The sequence below is a fragment of the Mauremys mutica genome, chromosome 20, assembly GCF_020497125.1.
Source record: "Mauremys mutica isolate MM-2020 ecotype Southern chromosome 20, ASM2049712v1, whole genome shotgun sequence".
Classification (NCBI taxonomy): Eukaryota; Metazoa; Chordata; order Testudines; family Geoemydidae; genus Mauremys; species Mauremys mutica.
Window position 1 is genome coordinate 8,622,062 of NC_059091.1, and position 12,563 is coordinate 8,634,624.

General features: G+C 62.6%; 1 protein-coding gene across 2 annotated transcripts in view; it reads right to left on the reverse strand.

The window, feature by feature from the left end:
* The window catches only part of ZNF385A (zinc finger protein 385A), a 78,934-nt gene extending 71,409 nt beyond the window's left edge, over window positions 1-7,525 (reverse strand). For both annotated transcript variants that reach the window (XM_044995679.1, XM_044995678.1), the window contains exon 1: window positions 7,420-7,525. In XM_044995679.1, coding sequence (XP_044851614.1) covers window positions 7,420-7,429 — 10 coding nt within the window. In that variant the 5' untranslated portion in view covers window positions 7,430-7,525. The remainder of the gene's footprint in view (window positions 1-7,419) is intronic.
* Window positions 7,526-12,563: the final 5,038 nt, after the last annotated feature.

The following is a 12,563-nucleotide window of genomic DNA, read 5'->3' on the forward strand; positions in this document are numbered from 1 at the left end:
GGCTCAGCCCAGCCGGGTTGGCCTTCTGGCTGCTGACAGTGGAGGAAGTAACTGAAAAGGGAACCCATCAGCACGACTCTGCTCAGGGATAAAAATAACCCGTTAAGCCACAACAACCTGCTTATATAAAGGCCGGCTGGTGCCGCGATACAGCCAAGAGCGACCGGCCTCCAGTCGGCGGTGGGAAGAAGGGGGAGAGAACAGACACATCAACCAAGCCAAGGTCCCTCAGTTCCCACTGCCCACAGCACTGCTTACCGGCTTCAACGCCACACCAAATATATAGGAACCCTACAATAACATTGCAGTGCACACGGCCCACTGAGCACCCTACTAAAACTATCCAGTTTGTGGCATGCCCTGAGTACCCTACCAAAACAATCCAGGGTGTGACATAAACTGAGCACCCTATCAAAACAATCCAGGGTGTGACACACACTGAAAACCCTACCCTAACAATCTAGTGTGTGCAACCCACTGAGCAACCTACCGAGATAACCCAATGTGTGATATGCACTGAGCACCCTACCGTAACAATCCAGTGTGAGACACCCACACAGCACCCTACCAAAACAATCCAGAGTGTGACACCCACTAAGCACCTTACCAAAACAATCCAGTGTGTGTCACTCACTCAGCACCCTACCGTAATAATCCAGTGATTGACACCCACTCAGCACCCTACCAAAACAATCTGGTATGTGACACCCACTCAGAACCGTAACAAAACAATCCACGGCATGACACCCATTGAGAACCCTAACCAAACAATCCAGTGTGTGACACCCACTCAGCACCCTACAATAACAATCCAGTGTGTGACACCCCCTGAGCACTCACCAAAACAATCCAGTATATGAAACCAAGGCAGGGCCCTGCCACAACAATCCAGTGTGTGATACACACTGAGCACCCTACCACAACAATCCAGTGTGTGATACTCACTGAGCACTCTACCAGAATTGTTCAATGTGTGTCACACAAAACAATGCAGTGTGTGACACAACCCTGCACGCTAAGAATCCTGCCTGACACACCCACTGAGCACCCTACCAAAACAATCCAGTGTGTCACACCCACTGAGCACCCTACCAAAACAATACAGGGTGTGACATCCACTCAAGTGTCCAGTGAGGGTAGCCTAGATCAGTCTTGCCTGCCATGCAGAGCCTGGTGAGGGGATGCAGCCCTGGGCCGGACAGAATACATGGAGCACAGCGCTGCCCGGCAGGGAGATTTCGTGCTGTCCAGGGGGACAAGACGGGTTTGTCGGGAGGTTGCAAACCCCAAGTGCCCATGTAACGCCCCAGAGCCACCACGCCGTGGAACCGCAGAGATGGGAAAGTGGGCAGAGGCAAAGTAACCAGGCCCAGCTCCCTCCAGCTCCCTGGCCCGCAGCCCCCTGCCAGGAGAGCCCAGGGCTCTCCCTTTCCCCACCACAGAGCTCTGCCAGTGTCCCTCACTCCCCAGCTGCAGCCGCCTGCTAGCCCAGCTGTGGGCTCCCTCCTTCCCCCAGCTCCTGCACAGAGCTCTGCTGGTGCCCCTCAGTCCCGACCCACAGCCCCCATAACGTGCCGGTTCTGGGCCTTCCCAAAGTGGCTCTGCCAAGGCCACCCACTTACTCACTCATGGTCTCCCCACACCACATAGTACCACTGAAGTGCCCCGTCCTGCCCTGCCGCACCCTTGGAGCAGAGACTTGCCCCCAGGACGCTGACTGTAGTCAGCCTCCCAAACCAGCCCAGGGCCTGTCTCCTGCCGCTCACATGCCCTGTAGCTCCCCGCTCCTGCTCTGCCCATTCAGCACTGAAGCGACCATGACACCTGCTGAGCAAGGGCTCCCGCGGTCCCTGCTCGGCCGGCACCACGATGGGCAATGGCAGGCAGCCTGGGGAGGCACTCAAGTGGGGCGGAGCAGAGTTCGGTGCAGGTCCCCACCCTCCCCCAGGGGTGTCCTCCCCGCCACGGCCCCGGCTCCAGCACTCCACAGGGAGCTCTCCGCACCCCGCCCTGCCGCCAACGCCCCCAGTCACCAGACAGGCAGGAAAGAGCACAGTTGTTTGTTCTTGTTCTAACCTGCTGGGGTTCCCGCCTTCTGCCCCCCCCAGCTTTGTTTGGGTCTCACCCCAATACTCTACATCCCCCCAAATTCACTCCCTCCTGTGTCCCCCCTGCCAACAATGTACCAGTTCTCCTCCCCGCTAGCCAAGCTGCCCCCTCGCCCCCCATGGGGGGGACCCTGCTCACACACAGACATACACTCACACACACACACTGTGGATACACTGACACACATACACATGCTGACACACACACACACCGACATGCAGACACACACTGCTAATTCACACTGAGCTTTTCCACACCAACTGACATATTCAATACTCTTTGCTAGACAGTCTAATACGGCCTCAGCCCCTTAATCCTGAGCCGCAGCCCCCTGCTAGCCCAGCCCTGGGCTCCCCCAATAGCCCCCAGGTCTGCCAGTGCCCCTCAATCCCGACCCTGCCTTGCCCAGATCCTCCTGCCTGGCTCAGTCACCGTTCTCTGCCCGGCTGGGTGTCTGCGTGCGGGTAATTCCTTCGGTAGCTCCCCTCTGCCCCGTGCTGTCAATCCCCCATGCTGATCAGACGAACACAGCCCTGCGAGCCTTGGGCTGCCCCCCCCGTTATGGGACCCTGAGGATAGTGGAGTGGAGGGAGGGTGTTTTGGTGCAGCCAGGGCAGCGCGGCCTGGGAATCAGGCCGGGATCCCTGAGACCCTGGTGCAGGCGGGGTCCCGGGACAGCAGGGGCATTTACCCCCCAGCCTGCCCAGCAGTGGGAGCTGGGGGTGGGGGTGTCACTCCATGACCTGCTGCATGCCCAGCTCCTCGCCCGGGGCCCAGTGCCCTCACTGGTTGTGGGATGGGCCCTGCCATGTGCTGGGGCGGGGGGTCTCCTGCCCTGGCACAGGGCAGCTGAAGGACAGGGCACTGGCCCTTCTTCCAGCTCCTGCAGGCGCCTCGTCCGCCAGCCCTGGTTCTGTTACTATGCTCAGCCTCAGACAGAGACACTCCCCCCCCCACACACAGGAGTGATCCTCTAGGCTTCCCTAGCGACCCTTTGCCAATGGGCTTGGGGCTGGAACCGGGTTGCCCACCATAGTCAGCACCCACCTTGGGGGACGCTGCAGTTTAGTACAGGAAGTGAAGGAGACCCCCATGTCCAACAGCAGAAAGGCTGGCATGGCAGGGGGCAGAGCGCTCCCAGGACAGGCCAGCACACGCCGGGAACGCCAGCGCTTGGCAAGGCGCTGAGGGAGCGGCACAGGACATGGACGCCCGAGTATCTCACTTCATCAGAAAGCTGGTTCTCTCACCAGGCCCACTGCTGTGCCCCCGCCCCAGGTGCTGCCACCAAGCGCTGCCCCGCAACGGGACCCCCCGGCACTGCTGCCAAGCACCGCCCCAGGAGGGTACCCCGGTGATGCCACCAATTGCCACCCCGCAACGGGACCCCCTGGCACTGCTGCCAAGCACTGCCCTGCGATGTGAACCCCCAGCACAACCACCACAACGGGATGCCCCGGTGCTGCCGCCGATCGCTGCCCCGAGGCAGGACCCCCCAAGGCAGTGCCACCGAGCCCCCCGCTCTCCATGACAGGACCCCCTGCCACCCTGCGATGGGACCTCCTGGCGCTGCCGCTGAGCGCCGCCCCATGACAGGACCCCCCAGGCGCTGCTGCCGGATGGGATCCTGGGAGTGGCACCTACATGGGAAATATCTGGGGCTCTGGCCTGAGTCCATGTCACACACACAAGGGAGTCAGAGGCATGAGACCAAGCACTGAAAGAGAGGGAGGGTGACAGGAGCGGGGAGAGAGGGAGCGAGCGAGAGATGAGCCCAGACAGACAGACAGAGCCCCGGACACAGACAGCCCCAGACACACGGGCAGCCCCGGACACAGACAGCCCCAGACACACGGGCAGCCCCGGACACACGGGCAGCCCCGGACACACGGGCAGCCCCGGACACGCACAGACCCAGTCCCAGCCCAAGAGCTACTGCAGGGCTCTCAGAGTGAGCTGTGGGAAGTCTCGGCCCAGGGACCCATCCCAGCTGGATCAGATGCTGTGGCCCTGCCCCACCCCCATGTTGGGGGGCCCTGGTCCCCTCCCCACCACATTCTTTCTGGGCTGGTTCCAGCCAAGACCAGAGCTGCCAACATGCCCAGCACAGGGCCTTTCTCCCGGCATGGCCACCTCAGCCATCCAGAGCAGGGAACCCACTGCCACCATTAGAGCATAGGGGAAGATGTCGGCTGGGGCCCAATAGAGCCGCAGGTCAGCGGGGCTGAGCTAAGGTGTCCCACAGTCTTAGGGAGCCAGGGGGCATTGCCTCCCACCCCCAACTCCTCACGAATAACAGCTTGTGGCACAGCCAGGGCAGGGGTGGCCACAGACTCAGCAGCGAGGGCAGCGCCTGCTTCCGGGGTTGGAGGTTACAGACGCCCTAATGCCCCACTTCCTGCAGCCCCCATAACCTCTAGAGACCAGTGACCCAACCCCCGGCAAAGGAGTCAGGGGGGCTTTGTCATCCACCCTCTCCCAAACCTCCCGCAACTGATGTGAGATACAGCAGGACTGAGCTCGGGGGATGGGGGGAGCCCAGGGTTGGGCTAGCAGGGGGCTGGGGATTGGAACTGAGGGACACTGGCAGAGCTGGGGGGGCAGGGCTGGGATAACAGGGGGCTGCAGTTCAGGAGTGGGGGCACCAGCAGAGCTGGGTGGGTGGGTGACACTGGTTTGTCATCTGCCTGCTCTGGCCCCCGTTCTGACTGAGCTTATGGGGAGAGGAGGATGACGGGGGGCAGAGGGCAGGACGGGGGCAGAGGGACAGGGGTGCTGGGGGACACAGGGATGGGATGGTGGGTTCGGGGGGGCAGAGGGATGGGACAGGGAGTGCTGGGGGGCAGAGGGACCAGACAGGGTCAGAGGGACACAATGGGAGGTGCCAGGGGGCAGAGAGATGGGACGCGGGCAGAGGGACATGACAGTGGATGCCAGGGGGCAGAGGGACGGGACATGCCAGAGGGCAGAGGGATGGGGGCAGAGGGACGCAATGGGGGTACCATGGGGCAAAGGGACGGGACGGGGAGGGACAGGACGGGGGCAGAGGAATGGGACGGGGCAGAGGGACGGGGGCAGAGGGATGGGACGGGAGTACCGGGGGGCAGAGGGACAGGATGGAGGGCAGAAGGACGGGATGGGGGGCAGCAGAGGGACGGGGCAGGGGCAGAGGGACGGGACAGGGGTACCATGGGGCAGAGGGACGGGACGTGGGTAAGGTGGGGCAGAGGAATAGGACAGGGCAGAGGGACGGGACAGTGGTATCATGGGGCAGAGGGACGGGACGGGGCAGAGGAATGGGACAGGGCAGAGGGACGGGACAGGGGTATCATGGGGCAGAGGGATGGGACGGGGGCAGAGGGATGGGACAGGGCAGAGGGATGGGGGCAGAGGGATGGGACGGGAGTACCGGGGGGCAGAGGGACAGGATGGAGGGCAGAAGGATGGGACGGGGGGCACCAGAGGGACGGGGCAGGGGCAGAGGGACGGGGCAGGGCAGAGGAATGGGACAGGGCAGAGGGACGGGATGGGGGCAGGGGGCGGGATGGGGGCAGGGGGCGGGGATGGGGGTATCATGGGGCAGAGGGACAGGACGGGGCAGAGGGACAGGACGTGGGTAAGGTGGGGCAGAGGAACAGGACAGGGCAGAGGAATGGGACAGGGCAGAGGGAAGGGACAGGGGCAGAGGGACGGGACGGGGGATGCCAGGGGGCACAGGGATGGGACGAGGGCAGAGGAATGGGACAGGGCAGAGGGATGGGACGGGGGCAGAGGGATGGGACAGGGCAGAGGGATGGGGGCAGAGGGATGGGACGGGAGTACCGGGGGGCAGAGGGACAGGATGGAGGGCAGAAGGATGGGACGGGGGGCACCAGAGGGACGGGGCAGGGGCAGAGGGACGGGACAGGGCAGAGGGATGGGACGGGAGTACCGGGGGGCAGAGGGAGAGGATGGAGGGCAGAAGGATGGGACGGGGGGCGCCAGAGGGACGGGGCAGGGGCAGAGGGACGGGACAGGGGTATCATGGGGCAAAGGGACGGGACGGGGCAGATGAATGGGACAGGGCAGAGGGAAGGGACGGGGGCAGAGGGATGCGATGGGGGTACCATGAGGCAGAGGGACGGGGCAGAGGGACGGGATGGGGCAGAGGGACGGGACAGGGCAGAGGGCGGGACGGGGGCAGGGGGCAGGGATGGGGGTATCATGGGGCAGAGGGACGGGACGGGGGCAGGGGGCAGGGATGGGAGTACCGGGGAGCAGGGGAACGGGACAGAGTCAGCAGCCCCACACTTCAGACTCCTTTGCTTCTCATTCCTGGCTGCTGTGAACTCCATCTGGGGCGCCGCCTCCCCCAGGCCAAGCTCCAGGCCTGGTCCCCCCAGCTTCCCCCCCCCCCCAGGACTAGGGAGCAATGGAGCCTGTCGCCCAGCCACCCACAAGGCTGGAGCAGAGCATCTCCCACCCCTCCCCCACCTCCCTCCAGGGGTGACAGCGTCGCTGGGCAGAGGCTGCCTGGGGACCCCGATCCTGGGGTCACGGAGGGGGCAGGGCTGTGCAGGGACAGGGAGGATGGAGCCAGGATCTAGGTCAGAGATGAAGCTTCAGCCATGAGGGGCACATCCCGCCCAGCACCCCCCCGCGCTCCCGCAGAACCAGCAGCCCCCGGCGGCACCCCCCACCCCCGCCCTCGCCCAGCTGCCGGAGTCAGGCCCAGGGGAGAACAGGCAGGACCGAGCTAAGTAATAGCCGCGGAGATCAGATCGTTCTGTCCCCGCCATCCCCTTGTGCGCCCCCCCACGCTCCCCACTCCTCCAGCCTCCCCCCCCCCAGCCCTGATCACACCCCTCCCCCCCGCCACACACCCCAGACCAAGGCTGGAAGCAGCACTGGTCTGAAATGACAAAAAGTTCCATATTGTGCCCCGGGGGTCTAAGGCGCGGGGGGGGGGATGGAGAGGAGGGGGCAAGGGGAGGGGGATGGAGCAGGGGAGATGGGGTAGGCGGCAGAGTAGGGGTCCGGGGGAGGAGCGGTTTGGAGTGGGGGCAGAGGAGGGGGCGTCCGGGCGAATTCCGCACAACTGTCCCCCGCCCCCCAGCTCTGTGTAAGCTGCCCCTCTCCCCCCGCATCCCGGGGAAGTTTCAGGCGCGTCCGATTAGCGCCATCCCGGAGACGATACTGCCCCCCACCCCCACCCCAGCACACATAAGATCCGACAGGCGCAGCGGGTCCAACCCCCGGGGCTGGGGAGTCACGGATTGGGCCGAATCAAAGAGCTGGGGAGGGGGTCACACGGACACAGCATCCACTCACCCAGAATCATCCCGCGGGCTCCAGGCGCAGCCCCAGCGATCCAGGTGTGTGTGTGGGGGTCAGGCAGCCCCAGAGATCCAGGTGTGTGTGTGGGGGTCAGGCAGCCCCAGAGATCCAGGTGTGTGGGGGTGGTCAGGCAGCCCCAGAGATCCAGGTGTGTGTGGGAGGGGTCAGGCAGCCCCAGCGATCCAGGTGTGTGGGGGTGGTCAGGCAGCCCCAGCGATCCAGGTGTGTGTGGGAGGGGTCAGGCAGCCCCAGCGATCCAGGTGTGTGTGGGGGGAGTCAGGCAGCCCCAGCAATCCAGGTGTGTGTGGGGGGGAGTCAGGCAGCCCCAGCGATCCAGGTGTGTGGGGGGGGGTCAGGCAGCCCCAGCGATCCAGGTGAGGGGGAGGGGTCAGGCAGCCCCAGCGATCCAGGTGTGTGTGGGGGGGTCAGGCAGCCCCAGCGATCCAGGTGTGGGGGGGGGTCAGGCAGCCCCAGCGATCCAGGTGGGGGGGTCAGGCAGCCCCAGCGATCCAGTTTTGGGGGGGGTCAGGCAACCCCAGCGATCCAGGTGTGTGGGGGGGGTCAGGCAGCCCCAGCGATCCAGGTGTGTGGGGGGGGGGGTCAGGCAGCCCCAGCGATCCAGGTGTGTGGGGGGGGTCAGGCAGCCCCAGCGATCCAGGTGTGTGGGGGGAGTCAGGCAGCCCCAGCGATCCAGTTTTGGGGGGGGTCAGGCAGCTCCAGCGATCCAGGTGGGGGGGGTCAGGCAGCCCCAGCGATCAAGAGGAGGGGGGCGGGCGGCCCAGCGATCCAGGGTGGTGGGGGCGGGCAGCCCCAGCGGTCGGGGGGGCGGTGAAGGGCTCCCCGGGCCGGGCCGGGCCGGGCGCGGAGATGGGCAGCAGGGTCCGTGCACAGAGGAGCCGAAGCCGCAGCACCAACAATGTGAGCCCGGAGCAGGCAGCGCGGCTCCTGGGCAGGGACCCCCGGGGCGACTCGCCTGCCCGGCCCGCGATTGGCTGCGCTGCCAACTCCGGAGCCAATGGCAGCGGCCGGAGCGCAAGGAGCAGCCAGCGAGCGGCGGGGGTCGGGCCGGGCCGCCCAGGGCTGCGTTACCCGGCAGGGCCCAGGTGAGCGAGGCGAGCGCACCTTGCCGCGCCGGGCCGCGCCGGGCGGGCGGAGACATGGCCCCCGCCCGCCGACTGACACCCACTGCGGGACAGACAGACACACACACACTGGGGGAGCAGCGGGACAGCCACACATACACACACACACTGCAGGATAGACAGACACACACACACACACACTGGGGGAGCAGCGGGACAGCCACACATACACACACACACACACACTGCGGGACAGACAGACACACACGTACACTGGGGGACAGACAGACACACACACTGGGGGAGCAGCGGGACAGCCACACACACACACACTGCGGGATAGACAGACACACACGTACACTGGGGGACAGACAGACACACACACACTGGGGGAGCAGCGGGACAGCCACACATACACACACACACACTGCGGGATAGACAGACACATACGTACACTGGGGGACAGACAGACATACACACACGTACACTGGGGGACAGACAGACACACACACTGGGGGAGCAGCGGGACAGCCACACACACACACACACACTGCGGGACAGACAGACACACACGTACACTGGGTTACAGACAGACACACACACACACACACTGGGGGAGCAGCAGGACAGCCACACATATACACACACACTGCAGGATAGACAGACACACACGTACACTGCGGGACAGACAGTCACACACACACTGGGGGAGCAGCTGGACAGCCACACATACACACACACACTGCGGGACACACAGACACACACACTGAGGGAGCAGTGGGACAGAGACACACGCTGCGGGACAGACAGTTACACATACTGTATGAACAGCGGGACAGACACACACACACGGTGGAACACACACACGGGGAGCAGCAGGACAGAGACACACACGCTGCAGGACAGACAGACACTGTGGGAGAAGCAGGACAGACAGACACCACACATACACTGTGGGAGAAGAGGGACAGCCACACACACACCACCCGACAGACAGCCACACACACTGTGGGACAGACACACATACTGTGGGACAGACAAAGAGCTACGGGACAGCCAGACACACACACACCGAGGGACAGCCAGACACACACTGTGGGACAGCCAGTTACACAGGCACACATTCAAAGACAACCCCCCACCACCACCACACACACACTGCGGGACATCCAGCTACACACACACACCCCCCTGCTGAGAGACAGATAGACACACACACTATCAGTCAGGCTGCCCGGTTTGCCCCCACCTTTCAGGCACATACAAAAAGCTTCATGCTGTGTTTGCCCCTGCCTGATCCATCTCCTAGAGCAGGACAGAGGCCCCAGATACCCAAGTCCCTGAACTGGAGTGTCTGGCGTATGCAGTGGGGTGGTGTATTGAGGGGGGGATGCATGAGGGGGGTTGGTGTGTTGGGTGGAGGATGAGGTATGAGGTGAAGTTGAGGGGTTGGGGGTTGGAATATGAGGAGTGGGGGAGGGTTGGGAGTCGGAGTATGAGGAGTGTGTGTGTATGTGTGTGTGTTGGGGTTTGCGGTATGAGGAGCGGGCTGGGGGTTGAGGTATGCAGAGTAGATTGGGGAGTTGGAGGCAGGCGTGGGATGGTGGGGCTCACATTGTTGGAGTATGAGGAGTGGGGGTGCGTGTTGGGGGTTGCGGTATGAGGAGGAGGTTGGGGGTTGACGGGTTGGGGTATGAGGCGTGGGGTTGTGTGTTGGGGGTTGCGGTGTGAGGAGCGAGTTGGTGGGTTGGGGTATGAGGGATGGGGGGTTGGGGTACACAGAGCAGGTTGGGGAGTTGGGGTCTGAGGAGTGGGGTGGTGTGTGCGTGTTGGGGGTTGGGGTATGGGGAGAGGGTTGGGGGTGAGTGTGTTGGGGCTGGGGTATGTGGAGTGTGTGTGTGGGTTGGGGGTATGAGGAGTGGATTGTGGGTGTGGGTTTGTTGGCGTATGTGGAGCATGTGTGTGTGTGTTGGTGGTGGGAGTATGAGGAGTGGCGGAGTGGGGGGTGGGTGTGTTGGGGGTTGGGGTGTGAGGAGTGCGGGGGGTTGGGGTATGCAGAGCGAGGGTGTGTGTATTGGGGTTGTGGTATGAGGAGTGGGGAGGTGTTGGGCATTGGGGTACGAGGAGCAAGTTGGGGTCTGAGGAATGAGGGAGGGTTGGGGTATGCAGAGCGGGGGGGATTGGGGGAATAAGGAGTGGGAGAGTGTTGGGAGTTGGGGTGTGAGGAGTGTGGGGTGTTGGGGTACGTGGAGTGAGGGTGTGTGTGTTGGGAGTTGGGATATCAGGAGCAGGTTGGGGTTGGGGTATGAGGAGTGGGGGAGGGTTGGGGTATGCAGAGTGGGGGGTTGTGGGAATAAGGAGTGGGAGAGTGTTGGGAGTTGGGGTGTGAGGAGTGTGGGGTGTTGGGGTACGTGGAGTGAGGGTGTGTGTGTTGGGAGTTGGGGTGTGAGGAGTGTGGGGTGTTGGGGTACGTGGAGTGAGGGTGTGTGTGTTGGGAGTTGGGATATCAGGAGCAGGTTGGGGTATGAGGAGTGGGGGAGGGTTGGGGTATGCAGAGCGGGTTGGGGGTAGTGTTGGGGTTGCGGTACAAGGAGCAGGTTGGGGGCTTCAGGTATGTGGAGTGGGGGGATGTGTGTTGGGGTATGAGGAGTGTGTATGTGTCTGTGTGTGTTGGGGTATGAGGAGTGCGGGGGGTGGGGTATGCAGAGCGGGTTGGGGGTGGTATTGGATTTGTGGTACGAGGAGCGGGTTGGGTATGTTGGGGTTGGGGTACGCAGAGTGGGGGGATGTGTGTTAGGGTCTGAGGAGCAGGGGAGGGTTGGGGTATGAGGTGTGTGTGTTGGGGGTTGGGGTATGAGGAGCAGTGGACGGTTGGGGTATGAGGAGTGTGTGTGTGTTGGGGGTTCAGGTGTGAGGAGTGTGGGGGGTTGAGGTATGAGGAATGGGTGTGTGTGTTGGGGGTTGGGGTATGAGGAGCAGGGGACAGTTGGGGTATGAGGAGTGTGTGTGTGTGTGTGTGTGTTGGGGGTTGGGATGTGAGGACTGTGGGGGGGTGGGGTACGCAGAGCAAGGGTAACCTGGGGTGTCCCTCCCCCATAGCCGGGCCTTCCCTCCACACCCAAGCCAGTGCTGAGTGCCTGGAATACTAACAGCAGCCGCCAGCTCTGGTCTGTCTCAGCACATTGGAGGCGAGCGAGCTTCATGCGGCAGCTGTCCTGGGAAATCAATAGCAGCCCTGGGAGGCGTGGGGCTGGGCCTCGGGGGGGCCGCAGCCACTGGCATGGCTGGGCTGGAGACGCACGGGGGTCATGGAGAGGTAAGGGGTGTGTGTGTGTGTGTGCAGGGTGTGTGTCTGTGTAAATTGGTGTGCATGGCTAGAGACCGTGTGTGCAGATTTGTCAGTGCCTGTGTGCACACACAAGTGTTTATGTTGTCCTGTGTTTAGGAAGGACTCTGTATGTGTGTCATAGCCATGTGTGTAGACAGTTGGGTGTTTAAACATACACATACACACCCTTGTGTTGTGTTTGTACGGTTGAGTGTGTATGTGTGCATATGCATTTGCATGTTTATGGTCATGACTGTAATTGTGTTAAAACACATGAGTGGGTGTGAGCTTGCACACCCGTATGTGTCTCAGTGGTTCTTAATTAACGGGGTACAATCAGACAAGTGTGCGTGCACCTGTATGCAGACAGCTGTCTGTGTGATTCTTTCTGTGCCTGTTTAAGGTTTTGTGTGTACATGCAGGGAAGGGAGTTGCAAATGGTTGTGCATGTGTAACTGTCTGTGTGTGCACATATACCTGTGTGTGTGTGTGTGTGTGTGTGAGCTCACCTCCCTCCCCCTTTATAAAGTAGCTCCTGGGTCCAGCACTCACTGAGTCATTCCACCCGCCCCCCACCCAGCCACCTGCCCATTCTCTCCCCCCTTCCCCCACCCTCTTTTGCACATCCAGGCCAGATTTGATTTAGGTTTCTTTGGTTGGTTTGTTTTTTTAATCTTAGCACTGGAAGAAGGCGCTGGATTCCACACCCCCACTCCCCGAGCCTCAGC